The sequence below is a fragment of the Gopherus evgoodei genome, chromosome 18, assembly GCF_007399415.2.
Source record: "Gopherus evgoodei ecotype Sinaloan lineage chromosome 18, rGopEvg1_v1.p, whole genome shotgun sequence".
Classification (NCBI taxonomy): Eukaryota; Metazoa; Chordata; order Testudines; family Testudinidae; genus Gopherus; species Gopherus evgoodei.
In genome coordinates this window covers 5123830-5142075 of record NC_044339.1, presented here as the reverse complement: position 1 = coordinate 5142075, position 18246 = coordinate 5123830, and the positions used below count along the sequence as shown (strand labels likewise).

Genomic DNA, 18246 nt, shown 5'->3' with positions numbered 1-18246 from the left:
GCCAGGTGCAAGAATCAGGAGAAACAGTCACAACATTCTGTGATGTATAGTAATGTCAGAATCTCTGTGGGGCACTCACTAACTGGAGGGAAACCTCACACACAAGCATACAGAGTAGGAGACACAATATCTGACTCCAACTCTGCGGTCAGAAGACCCATTCAACACAGAGCTTGTTTCTGCTGCTACAGAATTCCACCAAGATTAGAATATTCGTTCTTATTTTAAAAAAATCCACAGCATGCAGCAAGCTTGGTATGGAAAGGATGCAGAAGAGATAAACATGGTAACAGATGACTATGTCCCACCTTCCCAGGCTGAGCTGGGTATGGACGGCACTGCAGGAAAGACATCTCCAAAATCATAATCTACAAAAATGAGGGATAAAACGGAGGATTAGAAACACAAGTAGTCAGCAGGGATGGGGGAAAGGGGGAGCATGTGAACAGTGAGGGGTAAACAAAATAATCATCTGAAAAGAATGAGAAACTGGTTAGGAAACATGTATGTAAAAGGAAGTCAGCCTTACTCATCACAGTTGTTTGTATTAAAGTAGCTTCTGAGGCCCCCCTCAGAGATCAGGGCCCCATTATGCTAGGGGTTGTAAAGTTAAAATTGGAAAACGGATGATTGGTGTAGCATAGCCTAATGGCATGTGCACTGGGCTGGGGGCCAGGAATTCCAACCCCAGCTCCACCAATGACTTGAGGGATCAGCTTGGCGATTACTTACCCTCTCTGTGCCTCAGTTTCCCCACTTACACTTGCCTCCCAGAGGTATTGAGATATTTAATTCAGTAACATTTACAAAGCCAGGGGCTAGACGAAGGGGAAAAACTGGTCCTCTGAACAAGCTCCACCTACAATCCCAGAGTAGCTGGATGTTCCTATTACAATGATCAGCAGTGAAACAGTTAGTGAGTTAATGTCCAGTTGCTATTGTTATGCTTCAGAGTCAACAACCCACTGAGAGGAATAGGGGCTGCTCATATATAACGCAGAACCCAACACCTGACATCCTGCAGCAAGCCCATGTAAATAACATTGTGTGCTGATTGCACGTTCCAGCCAACGGTTTGAAAGCACTTTGGAAACTTTATTTTACTGAGTCCCCTACATCACTGTGGGAGGGGGATGAGACAGCCAGTATTATCCCTGTCTAGAGATGAGGAAACTGAGGCACAGAGCTGAGCGGTCACTAACCAGGGTCACGCAGTGAATCTGTGCCAGAGCCAAAACTGGCACCTAGCAGCTGGGATTCCCAGTTCCCATTTCTCAACCACACTTCCAACTTCTTGGGAGTTTCAACCTCACAGCTGCGTCTCCTGCATTTAACTCTTAAGATTATTTGGGTACCGTATTAACCACTGTGGCCACACAATAGCAATATCAGACGAATGGACATTCCATAAAAAAAGAGTATTCCCGGGACCCAGACATGTTCTGCGGATGGCGACAGAGCGGGGGTGGGTTACACCTACAATGGAGACCTGACACGCTGTGAGCCAGCAGTCTGGGCCAAGTCTCCAGTAAAATGGCAGAGAACAAGGGCTTGGAGATCAATACAGAATGGACTAATTACTGCTAAGTCTGCCCTCTGCCCTGCCCTGTCTCCGACCTGTGCGGCTGGGGCTTTCAGCAGTGCTCCTGACTGCCTTCTGACAGTAACAACAGGCTGGCTGTACTGTGGATGTCGGGAAGCCTGCTGGAGAACGGAGGAAAGACTTCGTTAATATTGCTGTGAACTTAACTGCTGTGTGTAGCCGGAAGACATTTATCCCGACTGGGCCACCCTCCTCCCTTAAAATCTGTAAATATCCTTGTTTCTATTTTGCAAACCGACAACAGGGACTGGAAGGTCATCCCAGTCCTGTCAAGCTGGCCTAATCATGGACTCTGTATCCAGAGCCTCACAGAGCAGGGCCTGAGACAAGGCCCCCTGCCAGCTGGCTGAATTATTGCCCAGGGCTTTTCAGCTGATTTTGTTTTTGTTTTGTGGACAAGAGAAAAAGCCCAGAGGACTAATGCTTGGAGTTTTATTTCCCTTGCTTAGCTGGGAACAGCCCTCGCAGGTCCATTTAACCCACCATGCATGTGTAACTGTTACACATGAACCTCTGTAGATCGATGACCTGAATGCCACATTGAAGCAGGAGGCCTATGCCCAAGCAGACTGGCTTTTGCTCTTCAGGCCTGAAAGAAGTAGCTGCTGAATCTGCAAGAGGGAGACGCAAACCCGGCCTCCCTGCAATCACTGCCCAAGGTCAGGTGGATCTATGGGAGCAATTAAACCAAGGAGACGGGTGTCCATCCTCTGGGCTTTGAACCGAATCAGAGCCTTTCCGCTCCACCTTCCTCGCTAGAGAATTCCACTGAATAACAGTGAGCTCCTGCAAAAAGGAGCATCCCTCCCTGTAGCACTGGGAGAATTTTAAGGCTGAAGAACTGGAAGGTGCCCTGAGGCAAAGAAAACATCAAAGACAAATGTGGGCTGAAAAACTTTTATCTTCAGTCTAGGCAGGAGGGTCTGGCAGCTTGGATCAAGATGGAGCAAAGCATGCTGGGACCTGTAGTCTCCACAGGCCACACCTCCGCATGCAAGACTGAGGTGGCGCAGAGTGCTAACTAGGGGCCCCGTTCCTGGCCTCTAGAGTCGGCTCCTTATCACCCGTTCCCACAGCCTGTCTCTCATCTGGCCCACTGAGTCAGTGGATTCTTAGCAAATGGGACAGCACATTATTGGATATATGGGAAGGCACGAGTGTGCCCAGCTACAAAGCTTTAATCATAGCCCCAGCGAGAAGACATGCCAATCAGATCTCTGCTGGGTTGGGTATTGTCTCTTTTCTCTCATTATTCTGTAGCATTCAGGTTCTTGTGCAAACAGAAACTGCACATGCACCCCTTCCGTCTGCCCTGGGTAGCCACTTACCCTCACTTGAAGGTGCAATGGCACTGTCGTCCCACTCCAGATTGGTCGAGGTGACCGAGTTGAAGGAGTTGAGCGACAGGCTGTCTGATCCATGGATGGAGCTTGGCAGGCGATCCTCGAAGTCCAGCAGATACTGAGGCTTGTAGTAATCGGGCATGTATGGTGCCAGGTCCAAGTAAGGGGCGTCCTGAGAGCAGAGCCACAGAGAGGAGAGTCACTGCGTCAGACGCAGCCTTTCCTCTGACAACTCGGCCAGTGATGACATTATTAACATGGGCAGCCGTGTGGAATACAAACATGACATTAGATGTGCAAATAACCTGGTTACACATGGTTAATAAACGAAAGGATGAGCAGAGATGACGACATTCCAGTGCCTTGTTTTAACTTCACTCTGAAAGCACTAGCCAGTAGCAGGCAAATTGTGTACGGCACCGAGCAAGCTTCCACCACACAGATGTACCATTGCACATCAATCCTGACCCTGCAGGACCGGTTCTTGTTCCTCTCCTGGGCTCCCCCACCGAGCTCGGCCAATGCCCCTCAATCCTGACCCCTCTGCTAGCCCAGCCCTTCCCACAGCTCTGTCAACGCTCCTCAGTCTTGCCTTTGAAGCACCCCGACGTTAGACTCCTGCACGGGGACTAGGGTTGTACAGTAGCTCATGATCTGACTAAGTCTCTGCTGGGGACTGAACCGTTGTTTGGAAAAGTTCCCCCCTGACTGAGAAGGAAGCCTTGCTGGCTTTGAATGACTTCATTATCCCTCAGGCTGTTGGCAAATATTTTGTTCTCATCACTGCAGAGCTACAAAGGGAGCCCTAGGAAATGCAAGCCAGACATAGATTTCCACACACGTATACATGGAACTCTAGTCATTGACTCTGGCTAACACAATCTCTTTTCTTATAGCACACAGATGCCAAGGGAACAAAACTGACTTGCTGATCCAGCAGCAGGCCACTTGCGCTGGCCGGACACTGGAGGAGGAAGAGGACACCACCAGGAAATTGAACCTGCAGCAGGAAGCAAACCTGTGCCAGCCACAGAGTAGCAGATGGAAAGAGACTCAGTGGAGAAAGGGAACCAAACATCACACCTCAAATGGACTTAGTGAAAGCTTCAGTGTAGCTTCATGTCCGAAGCTCACAACAGAAACAGAAACCTTCACAGCCATGGTATTCTAAACGCATATGCAGCAAGGTCAATAGACAATCCGCCATCATGACCACTTCCTCTCCTTAGGGCTAGTGTTCTTTGCACTGTGCTTTAGGGTGGACAGGCAGCCGAGTGGCTACAGACACTCAATGCTGCTTAGATAACAGCACAGCATGGGGAACAACATCCATTCTTTCCTCTCCATCCATGTACATGATGGGCTCTAGCTCCTTGAGTTCTACAGTCACTTTTCCCCACAAGTAGGGATTTTGGAACCTACATGTTTGGTTCCTAGAAACCCCCAACCTGGAAATCCCTCACTGACTCACTTTCATTGGTCTTTCACTACCTGAGATCCACCTTCACCACCTGGAAGGCCCTATGTCAGCTCATCCCTATCAGCATCTCTCCTCTCCCTCCCTCCCCCAATTCAAATCTCCACCTCCGTCCTCCCCCACTTCATTTCCTTCTCCCATTTGTTGTGCCTTCTACCATCCTGCCCTCATGCTCGTGTTTATGTATCACGCATCCCCCACAGGGGGGGCGTCTCGGGGGGGGGGGGTAGGGAGCTGCCGCACGGCTCAGGGAGGACGCAAGGTGGAAGCTTTGCCTGGGGCACGAAACGTCCTTGCACCAGCCCTGAGTCTTTGCCAGAGCTTGGCAAAAATTTCCCTTAGTAGAAGCACCCGTTCCTTGCCCAACATGACAGCCCTATGCTCCCTTCTCCCAGCCGTGCCCAGGGTGGAGAATGTCGTATTTTGTAGAACTATAGAAGTGCTGACTTGTGAAACTGAATGATGCCTCTGACCAAGGGCTATATCTGAGCTACTGCAGCAGAGAAACTCTGAGGGTGCATCTCTCTGGCAGGCGCCGTGGACAGCCAAGGGGCAGAGTTTATTAACTATTAAGCTGGCCCAAGCTTCAAATGGTGCATGGGGTTTTCCTGCTCTACAGTCTTTCTATCCATCAGCAAAGACAGTAATTCTCACCAGATCCAAGTCAAAGCGAATGAATTCCAGCCCAGATACCAGCGTCAGGAACAAGGTCAGGTGATCATGACTGCAGACCAGGGCATTCCTGTGACACAGATAAAATATAAGAACGTTCAGCTTTGGCATGGAGACAAAACAGCTGCGAGTGTCCTCACCGAGCACATGATCTTACAAATCAAAACACATTCTCCACCCATCTGGTTTCCAGGACATGACCCTGAGCTAACCCTGTAAACAACCTGAGACTCAGACAGCCGAAGTGGGATCACATTGTTTTTAGCACGTCAAGGTTTCTCTTTGGTATCTGTGCTTGAAGCAAACCAGGGTTGAATGGCTGTGAAGGCAGCACACTTCCCTTGAAGGCTCAAGGCTCAGGAGAGGCAGCCGGCTGCACTTCCTTTAGACATTTGCCCTTTCCTGAGTTAAGATCAGCCTTCGGGGCATGCCGTAACCATCTGTCCTCTGGATGAAAGAGGCAGACAAGGAGTCTCCTTGCAAACCCTGAGGATCAAGAGACATCTACTTGACTTGCAGTGAGGGCATCAAACTAGCCAAGAAGCTGGTGAGCTTTCTTTTTTAAATGTATCGCCCACATGCTTACCAAATTCATCACAAGCATTGGTCAAGTGGCAGGCCCTCTAGTGCCCCTCACTGCAAAATAAAAACAGTTATGGTCCTTTGCACATCTATGGAGGGGGGCAGGAGAGTGGGTCATAGTCATTCAAGACAGCGAGAAGCAAAGTACAGTAACACAAAGCAGGTGTGACATTCAGGAGGTACCTGCAGTAGCCAAAAACAGTTGTGAACACATACAGAGAGGCTGCCAGGATCATAAACTACATAATAATTGCTATCGGTAAAGTGTTCAAAGGGGCCTGAGTGACTTAGGAGCCTAAGTCTGATTTTCAAAAATGATTTAGTCCCTTGGGAGCCTCACTGAAAAATCAGAGGGATTTCGCCTCCTAAGGTCACTTATGCACCTTTAAAAATGTTACCAAATGTCAATAAAGGAAGTAAGAGAATATGCCTTATCCCCGCCTTACTGGTCTCTGTCTAGTTCAGGGGTTGGCAACCTTTCAGAAGTGCTGTGCCGAGTCTTCATTTTTCACTCTGATTAAAGGTTCCACGTGCCAATGATACATTTTAACGTTTTTAGAAGGTCTCTTTCTATAAGTCTATAATATAGAACTAAACTATTGTTGTATGTAAAGTAAATAATGTTTTTAAAAGGTTTAAGAAGCTTCATCTAAAATTAAATTAAAATGCAGAGCCCCCCGGATCGGTGGCCAGGACCCAGGCACTGTGAATGCCACTGAAAATCAGCTGGCGTGCCCGCCTTCGGCAGGCATGCCATAGGTTGCCTACCCCTAGTCTAGTATATTAAAGACAATCACGTTCCAACATACTCCATATTTTTGTTAATGTTTAGAAGGATGTGTTGGCCATGACAAGCAAGTGCCATGCAGCCATACACCATCATCCATGAGAGACTGGCTCTATACAGCTGAAACTCCATGAGCAGGTCCACTGGCTCGCTCCAGGCAGGGCTGCAGACACATTTACATAGAGCAGTCACACCGTCCTCTTTGCCTGGGATAGCACAGTGCCCCAGCATGCCATCTGCAGCACTAGTCAATCTAGTGCCCGCACAATTGAGGTCTATGGCCAAGTTTTTCCCTAGAAACCCAGTTGCGAGCACTCAGCATTTCCAAAGACCTTGGGAGAGGGAGTGGAACCTGATTTGCTGCAAGTTTGTTTCAAGCAAAATGGAGATTAGCTTCCTAAAAGGAAAATGTAACCAGCAGCGGAGCCCAGGAGACAGCTGGCAGGGCTGAGAGGACTGTGCTACTCACTTGACATAGTACTTATGCAGCAGACTTAGATTCTCCTGAAACAGCCTTAAGTAGCTCTCCAACGAGTTCTCGTTGAGGGCCAGGTATAGCCACGCTCGACCTGAAACAAGCATCAAAGGTTATTTATCAGCAGACCCTGCTTTCCAGAGCTGGGCAAATACTGGGAGAGATGGGGGGGGACCTACAAATATTCATTCATATTTTTAAACCAGTTTGCTGAGGCTGTTCAAACCCCATCTGCATTCATATGCCATGAATAGTCCAGTGAATCAGTTCACTGGCAGGAATGTTCCTGGACGCAGGGATTTTAAGAAAGAAGTAGCAGGAAATTAATTTCAGATTCATGATCATGAGTGTTTGCAGCGTAAGCGACAATCTAAAGAGAGCTGTACTCAACCAATCACAAAACAGAAACAGTTCAGTGTGCCCAACAAGTGCAATCAAAAGCTATAGCAGCTGTTATTTCAGATGGCGAATAATTACAATGAATGGCTTAGGCAGGACTAACAGACCAAGAATCACTCCCTAAATCATTTCAAATAATGAGCAGGATACTAGACAATCAGGAGCTACTGCAGGACAATGTGTGAGCGGAAAGAGAGGTGAATTTCACTGAAGGATGATGGATGTGCTCTGCTCTGCTCTGCTCTCCTCCCCTCTCCTTGGGGCAGGGAGGAAGTGGTGGGAAGAGAGTAGGGATAAGCAGGTAGAGCAGTGGGGCTCTCGACAGCACTCCTGCTCAAAGCTGGCCTTGATGTGAAAAAGGTCCCATGTACTTTTAATAAAGGGGAAAAAAATCTGCACATTTCACATATTTCCTGTCTGTCTGTCTCAAAGTAAAAGGAGCTTCAGTACCTGTGGAGCTACACAGTAACCTTCTGGGACAGAATGGGAGGGGCCTATCCAAATCACCTAGGGCCATCCTGCCAAAATCTCTCCTACAAGCCAAATCCACAGCCTGGCTGGCTGGTTTGTTTCAAAGATGCATTAGAATCACATCCAGACCTTTGATTCAGAAAAGCCTGACTACGAGATCTGTGTGCAAACCCCAAAAGGGGACAATCAGGAGACACCATATAAGACACTTTACTGCCATGCCCGGCCCAGTTTTCCAGTGCTGGTGCTGTCCAAATCCTGCATTTTGATACTTCAATCTGTATTTGCATGTTTCAACCAGGTCTTAGGGCCCAAGTGATCTCTGGGCTTCTATGCCCAGATATGAGCATCCAAATGGGGGATTGGGGCATTTCATTAACAGCTGGTAACTGGGCTTGCAGTATTTTTTATTAAAATTGTCTCATTCCAGGTCATCTACACACCTCTGTAACAAACAGCCTGTGCTACCCATGGTCACCACACAACGACCCCGCACTTCCTGGTCTGGACAAGGCAAACATGGAGGAGACTCCTGACTGTATCACAGGGCTAGCTTCAGAGATCGCATGTGTGGCTCCTGCTTCACAGACTTCCTGCATACGCCAGGTGCGAACACAGACCAGAATCTCACACACAGCAATTAAAGCCGACTCAGATCTCGTGCCAGCTTTCCCAGAACTGCGACTTGCCCACAGAGAGAGTGGCTCTAGAAGGCGAAGAATAAAATACTCACTGCGCCCCAAATTGGTGGCCACATGTTGCAAGACTTCTATCTGCTTGATGGCTTCCCTGCGGGTGAAGTGAACGACCAGCACCCAGTAGCCTGAAGAGAGATCTTGCAGCCTGGGGGAATGGAAACAGAAAGGAAAGAATTCATCGCTTTCAGACCCTGAAGCAAGTAAGTTATTGCCTAGAAAGAGTGGAGGGAGGGATGTGCTCTCCATAGTCCATATTGGAAACCACCTCACTTTGAATGTCGTGTCACAGGAGCACCACTCAAGGTGTCTCAGTGTCAGGCTGGGACAAGATGAGCTACAGAGGGTTTCCTAATTGGGACAACTTTTTCAAAACCCAAGCACCTGGTTCTGAATAAAAAACAGAGAGGAGAAGGGGAGGAAATTCAGAGAGATGGGAGGAGGAGAGGACAAGACCTTTCAAATGGTGAGGGAAAGACAAAAGATGGAAGAGAATGAAAAGGAGGAAACAAGAGTTGGGGCCCTAATCTTGGTGCCCTGCAGTATTTTTTTCCAGCTAGGATGACTTTGACACAGGGGTTTAGAAGCAGGTAGTCAAAATATGCATCTGGGGAAATCCCACTAGGATACTGCATAATGAAATCATTTGTTCCCCTTCCTGAACACCCATCCCTTCTTCAAGCCCAGCTCTGTAACTTGGGTGGGGCACAGGCCAGCTGAATGCATAATCCCACAGCATGGTAGGTCTTACCCATAAAGCAGAGCGTGATCCAGGTGCTCACACAGTCGCTGCAGGACTTTGTCATGATTCCTAATTGCTGGGGTCTCATCCTCACAGGCTGCAAAGTAACTCTGCAACTGAAAACAGAAGAGATGGTGTCAGCTACCGAGTAGGGGACTAACCCTCCAAGTTTCAGTCAATTACATTACAATCTCTAGGGCCATAGTCATACATTCCTTCAGTGACCCTCCCTGACGTAAGGAAACCCCAAGCCCTTAATTCACCCATATGCAATTTCAGGGCCACATTTGGATCTGGGGCAAACAAGTGCAATTCCATCAGACTTCACTGGGGTTGCATCCACCTATCTCCTCGCGGCCTTAGCGCCCTACCAGACAGATGACATAATGGACTGCAAGACTCTCCTTCGGTCTGTGCCATGGCTTGCTGAGCACATTGAAAAACCTACCAGCTTGCACCCATGTGTACGTTTGGCAGGCGATTTTCCAAGAGGCACAGAGACATGCACCACAGGTCAGCCAGCAAGGCTGTGCTTTTAAAGGGAAGGGGATTTCTCAGCAGGATTCATATTTCTTTATTGTCGTTGCATGTTTCCAGCATGTATTTGTGTCTAAATATATATTCCTTATGCTTTGGATACCAGCCATTCACTTCAGTGCTTTATGAGTCAGCAGTACTTGGAAACACAGGCCAATCTTGACCCATTTTTAATGAGAAGTACTGAATAAACAGCCTGTTTAATTGCCTGGTTTTGGAGATGGCATTATGACCTCCCCAGGCCTCTGGATCCATCCAGGGAATGGCAACGTTTCCGGACCTCATCTACCGTTCCAAACAAGCATATTATTACTGACCCAGCCATGGGTGATGTGGCTACTTGATGCACAAGTTGAAAATCAAAGACTCTGCTTCCTGCGACTGCGGTGAGAACATCCGAACCACCCAACAAATCAGAATGCAGTGCCTCAAATATGGTTTCAGAGGTGAACTGGATGTTATCTGCAGTGTCACAAAGGAGGCCTTGAAATAGCTTATGGACGTACAACAGCATCTATAGAACATTGCTCTGCAGATGCCATATGTGCGCATGGGCGAGAGATGGCAACAATTTTCACTGGATTCACAAGAGCTGCACTCATAGGCGCCAACTTTCCTTGGCGCTGGTGGGTGCTCGCGTTCCCCTGCCCCTGCCCAACTCCACCCCCTCCCTGCCCCTATTGGACCCCTCCCCAAATCCTGCCCCAACCTTGCCTCTTCCCCAGTGCGCCGTGTTCCTCCTCCTTCCCCGTAGTGGTTTTACAGCACAAGCGCTGGGAGGGAGGGGGGAGAAGCAGGACTCGGCGGCGTGCTCATGGGAGGAGGCGGAGGCAGGGTTGAGCTGGGTTGGGTCTGCACCCACCGATTTTTCCCCGTGGGTTCTCCAGTCCCAGAGCACCCACAGAGTCAGAGCCTATGGCTGCGCTGACACTAGTGAGACAGGCACTTCACTGGGTGTGGATGTTGTGTCTCTGTTGGTCAGTCCCCTCTGCTTTTCTGCCCGGGGAAGTCACTAAATAAACCAGGTTATCGGGGGTGTGAGCAGAGCTCAGCACCGGACAAAGTCAGCGTGTGGAACTCTGATGTGTAGGTAACGGTTCTCACAGCCGGTCATGTGCGATAAAACCAATATTCATCATTCAATAGGACAACTGCTCAAACGGAACACGAGCTCTCCCCAAGCATCTCTCCAAAGGGTAATGACACATCAATCCAATTCTCCCTTTTTAGACAACCAGCTGAGCTTCTGGGTTAGGCGCAGGACTGGCAGTTCAGGTCCTGGCTCTGACAGAGTTACTGGGGCACCACTGGCAAATCACCACCTCAGTTTCCCCATCTATAAAATGGGGATAATACCCAGGGAGGGGCTGGAGTTTAATTCATTAATGTTTGTGGTGCAGTTAGGGCCCCCCAGGTTACAGGCCCAGGAGAAGCGCATAGTATTACTATTATTACACAGATGCAACGAGATGGCCATGCATCTTTGTAATCAGTAAAGTATCATTGCAGCTAATTGGCTGTACTAAGCCTCAGACTGACCCACATGCCTAGAAAATGGTCTTGTGACTTTGGCAGGAGCCAGGACATCTGGGTTCCATCCCCAGCTTGGTGATTGACTCGCTGTGCAACTTTGGTTGAGTCATTTTGCCTCTGTGCCTCAGTTTCCCCATCTATAAAACAAAGGTAGCGATACTGTCCTGCCACCCAGGGCGGTAACAAGACTTCAGTTTTTAAGGTCTGTAAAGTGCTCTGAGATCGTCCACACCGAATGTGCTAGACGGGGAAAGAACAGAATCGGATTCTAGAGGCTGGCTCTACACTGACGGGTTTCAAAAGGCAGGCTCATTTGCACTGCTCCCACAATGCCTCCTGGTTAGTCACAGAACTGCCATGGCCTTGGGAAACAGAGAGACTCAGATGGCAGCTGCCACGGCCTGGTTTAAGTGCCCAGCTCCAGTTCAGTCTGCCCACATGAACAGTCAGATGGGTTCTACGCAAGCTTTTAACAGAGCAAAGTTTATCCTGTCATTTCTCACCATCAGCCGCTGTTCTTGCAGATGTCAGCACCTCGATAAAGAATGGCTCTGAGCCGCCTTCCGTGATATCAACAGCCTCCACTCACACACATTAAAACACGCGTAGGAGGCTGCTCAGCGTGTTCTCCAAACCTAGCAGCAGGTCTGTCGCAAAGCTCAGATGCAGTGCATGTGTGTGTCTGGATCGAAGGTGTTGCTTATGGCCCATCTCTACCCCAATCTTCACATACACTAAACACTATCACCGCTGGTAATCATGCAGGCAACAGAATACCCTCCTTGAAACTCCGTAAGCACTACAGAAAAGCATTAAGAAACCACAATTTAATAAGTCACACCTAGATCTAGCTCAGAGAGGTGCAGCAACTTGTTTTCAAGAGCACCCTGAAGCACTGGGAGGAACAAAATAACCCTCAGAAACATGCGCTCATTTCAGAAAATGCAACTCAACATGTTGGTCAACGGTCATGCTGCTAGACCTCTCTGCACTGGAGTTAAAAGGTATGTTGGGGGTTCCAGTAGACACAGATTTTCCAGAGGGTTTATAAACCAAATCATGATTACATGGTTCACAGTTTACAAAACCAGTTCGAAATGATGAAATCAAGGGGTCTGGATGCTATTGCTGGCTCTGCCACAGACTCACTGTATGGCCTTTGGCAAGTCCCCTTCCCGCGCTGTGTCTCAATTTCCCAAGGTATAAAATGGAGAATCATCACCGACTCCACAGGTGTGTCGTGAGGCTCCAGTCCCAGTCATAAGAGACATTTTGGGATTACCAGATGAAAGGAACTAGACAAGAACATTATATTACTGGCTAGCAACACTTTTTACTACATCAAATCCAGCTGAGCTCCATCTGGATAATCACACTGGATCTAAATGACCAGTGGATCAGACCAGATATCGGTGTAAACAGAGAAGAGACAAGACCGTTAAAGCTAGGGCTGTTCCTAGCTATTGCAGCACCACATAACGTACTTTAAGATTAGACACGGATCAGAGACCTTAGCAACATGAAAGAATCACAAGAGGAGATTAAGGACAGAGAGAGGCAGGACCCCTTTCCTTACTATTACTGGCTTAAGTCAGACATTTGTTTGTCTTTGATACTGATAAAGGGCTCTTCGTTAGCGAGGATCTGAACTCCACACATTCTCCCACGGCTTGCTAGGACTACAGCAGGGATTCTCAAACTGGGGATCGGGCCCCTCAGGGGGGTTGCAAGGTTATTACATGGGGGGTCGCGAGTTGTCAGCCTCCACCCCAAACTCTGCTTTGCCTCCAGCATTTATAATGGTGTTAAATATATAAACAAGTGTTTTTAATTTGGGGGGAGCGGGTCACACTCAGAGGCTTGCTGTGTGAAAGAGGTCACCAGTACAATAGTTTGAGAACCACTGGACTACAGAATGCTGCTGATAAACATCACCCCACCGGACTGGTCTCTGACAGTGTTGCATAATTGGGCTTATAAAACAAGAGTCTTCATCATCAGCCCCCGGGTTCCATTAAGATCCGATTTCATGGCCTGAAAATGGATCTTTATCTTTTCCCGTTGCACTTAGGCAGGAAGGCAATTTCACAGGCAGCACTTTCACTGGGACGGGAACATGGAGACCGAGAGAGGCTACATCTGCAGTATGGGACTGCTCCAGCCAAGGAATCCCAGCCGACGGCTCAGAGGGCCCAGACCTTTTATTTCTTGCAGTACACTGTAAATTATTTTTCTGTTTTTGCAAAAAATACTGAGAGACACTAGAAATCCCTTTAGCTCTAAATCCTAATTCTCTCACACGCTGACTTGCCAGTCTTCTATTATACATATGGCTTAGCATCTTATTTGGGGCCATTTCTTACACATACTCAAGATTCATACAGTAGGATTACTGATTACATTCTAATCTTAGTCATATGCCTCATATTAACTACTCCTATAGGACACAGGTAGCATGGTAGTGAGGAACCACGTGATTTGCACAATGTGATCCTGAACTAGGCTCCTAGGGAATGAGGGAAATGATCTAATAGGCTCTAATTCTTACGACCTCAGACTCCCACGAGCACGATTTCTATGTAACAAATGAAGGAATCACATGCCTTACAGGTGTTTGCAGTGACCTTTTCCAACTCTGAGCTATATCAGATCAGACTCTGAAGAGTTTCCAGAGAAGAGGGACCCTGAAAAATTAAAGTGAGGTCTCCCTGCTTAGCTCGGCTAGGAAGCCAACGACTGGAATTAAGAAGATATGATTGGTCATGCTTTGGGTCTGCAAAATCAAGTGCAACAAATGGCAAATGTTGTTTCTTCTGCCCAAACAGAAAAGCATTGGAGCCCATCCAATGTCACACATAGAGAGAGAGAGAGAGAGAGAGAGAGAGAGTCCTCCCACTCAGTCTTTGACCGAAGACAAGGAGCTCTCATATTCTGAGCAGACTTGCCTTGGCCAGACAATTCATCACAGCCACTGACGTTTTCTCCCGTTCTGTTCCCCGTTTCCAGACCAATGGCAGCAGTTTGGAGTTAATAATGAATGCTAAAAACCAGTTGGATTATTATCTTTTTTTTACCCCCAGCTTCAATGCCAGTGTGATTTTAGCCATTAGCCTCGCTATCAGTTCAGGAGACAAGCTGAGACAAGGTTTTGAGGGGCCCTCGATGCAGCCCGTTTGTGCTCAGAATTTTCTACACGGACAAAGCCCCTGCATTTCAGACACTAACCATCCCAACGGTGCCACATGGGCACAACAGAGAAGCCAGTTTAGAAGTGCTGGCCCTGCTGCTTTATGCAATAGTCGCAGGTCACAGCTTTCCAGTGGCCAAAAACACTTGTTTCTAGCTCTGACAGCTTACAAGACAGCAGACCATAAAACCACATTTGATCCCTCGGGCACACAGCCCCTTTCCAGCACTGGCCCAGGACTGAATTCTATCAAGTCCCAGCATCAGACCCATCTAATTTGCAGTCCTCCGATCTAGCGCCAAGGTGGCCCCTGCTTCACTGTTCTCAGCTAGACAGGCAGACACCAGGTTGTGGCTAGTAGCTGTGAAGTGTCAGGCTCAGATAATTAGAGACAAGCCTTTGGTTGTATGGATTAAGGGGCAGGATTCTCTCTAAGTGCTTTTTCTAGCATGAGATCTTAGCTGAGACTTTAAATCTGGTAGGATCTAAAATGGTTACTGGTTTATGGATTAATTAGGAGTTGCTTCCCATTCAGAGCCAAATTCTGCTCTCAGTACAAGTGGTGTAAACCCAGCCTCGCCCAAATAATGTCAGTGGAATTAGTACAGATTTACGCTGGAGTAACAGAGCAAAGTAGATGGGGGGTGGGGGGAAGGGTTGTCTTGTCTCAACGTTGAAAAAACCCCACTGCACTGCAGACTTCCTTACAAATCACAGAATTCAGGACAACATCCCAGGCCTGAAGACAGCCCTGCAGAACAAGGGTTTCCTGTGTAGAACTGATCCCACCCAAGGAATCCTACCCCCAAGCAGGAGAAAGACCTGCTGTGCCTCGGAGCAGCCAGTCCAACCTAGGATGGAAGCGTGAAGCTTGACTCATCTGACCACACAGCGTATGTCTGTCTGTTCCATGTAATCTAGATGGAAACTCCTAGAGGCAGGGAATGTATCTTCCTCTGTGCTCTCAGCTGAGCTGGGCACAGGCTGAGCTCTCCGCTATCATTCTAAGGCACCCACCATAAAGCCACTGGTGTGGTTCTCAGATTAGTCACAGGCTCGATCCCAGGTGGAATCAGATGCTTTTTAGTGCTGTCGTTCTCTTTGTTCCTTCCAAGGCAGCGAGTTCTCCAGGCAGGACTGGCTCCACAACCCCACCAGAATGACTCATGTACAAGGCTGTGCCACTAAGACACGGATCAAAGCTTTTTAATTACTTTTAAATGTAATCAGGAGGCGCTGGCTTCTCTGGAAGTTTGTACAGTAAGCGCGATGCATCCTGCAGGCTCTGGTCTGTGTTAGCAGGACTGCAGTGGTAAAAAGCTATCACCGTTCATGTTGGAAAAAAGACCATTCAACCCCCCTGGAACTCACACCCCACTTCAATCTTTATCCCAGTTTATTCCTCCAAATCCTTTCCCCACACCCCTTGGCATAAAGCTAATCATATTTTCTCAGCTTTTTGATGGATGAAAATACTCTGGAAGATTATGCTATTAATAGGCAGTTCCAGGGTGGAGGACGAACGGCATAATATTCAGTTATTCAACATCTATGACAGACACTATCTACAGCCAACGCTTTAACACGTTCCCACAGTGAGGAGGCCTAAGGGCCAGGAATAAAGTCACATTTAAAGACACGGTCCCATTTAGCAACAGATGTAAAGCAGGGTGGGTTCTGATAGGCCCTACAAATTTATCCATGGCAGCTCCGTGCTTTGAGGGAGGTGGTTGCTCAGGGATGGGACAAGCAGAACGTACAGAGTTCATTGATTAAGGGAATAAAAGTGTTGGATTCCTGACCAAACAAGTGGTGTTATGGACTCATTCCAGTCTGTATTTAAGCCACCTGGAAACTCATCATTATATTGCAACTAAACAGAATACAGGAGACTCTGCTGTTTCTCCCTAAAAGGCCTCGTTCTGGGAGATTCTGCGCACTCCCCATCTTCGGGTTTTCCCTCCTTATTTATAAGCCACACCCTGGAAGCATGAAATGGACATTTGCTCTCTTTACCAAAGTGGCTTCCCTTCACCATGTCCACTACAACAGTAACAACACTTCACTTCCATAGAGTATGGGTCTCTCACTGCACAGGCTCAGGGAATACTCCATCCCGCAACGTACAAGCATTTCCCCACTTTAGAGACGAGGAACTGAGACACAAGGAGGTTAAGTGCCTACCACAGAGTAAGTTGGTGCCAGACCCATAATTAGAGAGCAGAAGTTCGTGGCTCATCCCAGCTACGTACAATTCATGCAACACGGGGGAGCTGGAGTAGAATCCAAGGAGTCCTGACAGGTCTCCTTCCAGGACACTAACATACGTCCCGCCAGGACTGCCGCTCTTCTTCTTGGCTCTGCCACTGACTGGGAGAAAGCGGAAGGAGCAGATGCTGAGCAAACCAGAAAAATCAGGCCCTCTGCTGACTTATCATATGATTTTTCAGCCAACTATGAGTCAGAGGCCATACAAGCTGATGGAAATCAGCATCGCTCCACTGAAATCAATGGAGCTTTGCTGAGTTACCCCAGCAGAGGATCTTACTCATGATTTTTTGTTTTGTTACATATATAACTTGGCGCTTCTCTCACAGGGCTGTCAGGAGGTATAATTAAGTAGCAATGCTTGTAACGTCCTTTGAGATCACCAGCAGAGAGGTTCTATCATAGGCAAGGATGATCTTTATCTCACTTCGTCGGGAATGTCTCTTCCCTTGACCATCTCACCTCACCTGCCCACCTTGCAATGAGTCTCCGTATGTACACCTAGCACTGGAAGGTCATGATGGTTTATTATCCTTGGCTGAAAGCTCCTGAACACCTCACTGTCCCGATTATGGGAATTTCCCATGTGTGGAAAGGAATCCAGGTCTCAGCAGCAAATGGTTGAACTATTTTAAGCATTTCCTCATTTTCTTCCCCTCTTTCCCCAAACCAATTTAGACTGTTTCAGTTTCCGTCCCTGTTCTTCCTTTGCACAGCCAGAAATGAGCCAACGCCATTCGTAGCTTACAGCCTGCTTGAGACTCTCCAACACTGCTACGTTGATGGCACTGGAGAGCAGTCCCAAGAACTCAACCTTTTTTTATTTAGGGAACTGTATCACACTGTCCTGCTGCTTGTAAACAGTCAGCAAATCCCCAGGATTATATCATCTCCTCTGCCTCTGAACTGTGATGGCCATTGAGCATTTTTCATCCGGATTTCTACACATCTCCAAGGAGTTTCTGCAGCGTTTCCACTAGGGTAACGTCAGCAGAAACAGAAGTTTCACAACATGCTTCCTGCATTCTTTAAGGATCCTCTGACACAGGGCATCAGCATTTTCTTTAGCTGCCCTGAGGAGGAACCTGCCTTCTGAACCACAGTGGCAGAGGTGCCAGGGCACGGTCCATTGGCAACACCTTAAAACAGCGTTGGGCATTCTGGTGCTCCAATGGGCAGCACGCAGTAAGTCAGCAAGGCGGTTCTATTTGAACTGACACCGGGTGCCTCAAGAGTCTTTCATGAGCAGGATTCCTAATGCAGCCTCCCCTTCCTTAGCGGCCAGACTGCCCTGGAAGCTAGCACTCCTCAACTGACAGACCACCAAGGGGTCCCGTGCAGCCTAGTATCAGCGACAAACTGGATGGGTACAAACATATTTTTCTCAGATAAATATCACAGGTATAACTCTCTGTCCAAGGGGTGTAGCCCTGTATAGTACAAAGCCCTGTTTTGCTACCATTCTGCCACACCCA

At 48.0% G+C, this 18246-nt stretch overlaps 1 protein-coding gene across 9 annotated transcripts in view; it reads right to left on the bottom strand.

Annotated features, from left to right (window-relative positions):
- PLEKHM2 (pleckstrin homology and RUN domain containing M2) overlaps positions 1 to 18246 on the bottom strand; it is a 54351-nt gene that overhangs the window by 20910 nt on the left and 15195 nt on the right. For 4 of the 9 annotated variants that reach the window (XM_030537962.1, XM_030537954.1, XM_030537959.1 and 1 more), the window contains 7 exons: positions 9256 to 9362; positions 8543 to 8652; positions 6934 to 7033; positions 5078 to 5165; positions 2932 to 3118; positions 1618 to 1704; positions 309 to 368 (listed from right to left, as the gene is read on the bottom strand). In XM_030537962.1, coding sequence (XP_030393822.1) covers positions 309 to 368; positions 1618 to 1704; positions 2932 to 3118; positions 5078 to 5165; positions 6934 to 7033; positions 8543 to 8652; positions 9256 to 9362 — 739 coding nt within the window. Of the gene's footprint in view, positions 1 to 308; positions 369 to 1617; positions 1705 to 2931; positions 3119 to 5077; positions 5166 to 6933; positions 7034 to 8542; positions 8653 to 9255; positions 9363 to 11664; positions 11798 to 15520; positions 15543 to 16687; positions 16874 to 18246 lie in introns of those variants that run through there. The other 5 variants (XM_030537955.1, XM_030537957.1, XM_030537963.1 and 2 more) reach the window with 5 other exon arrangements.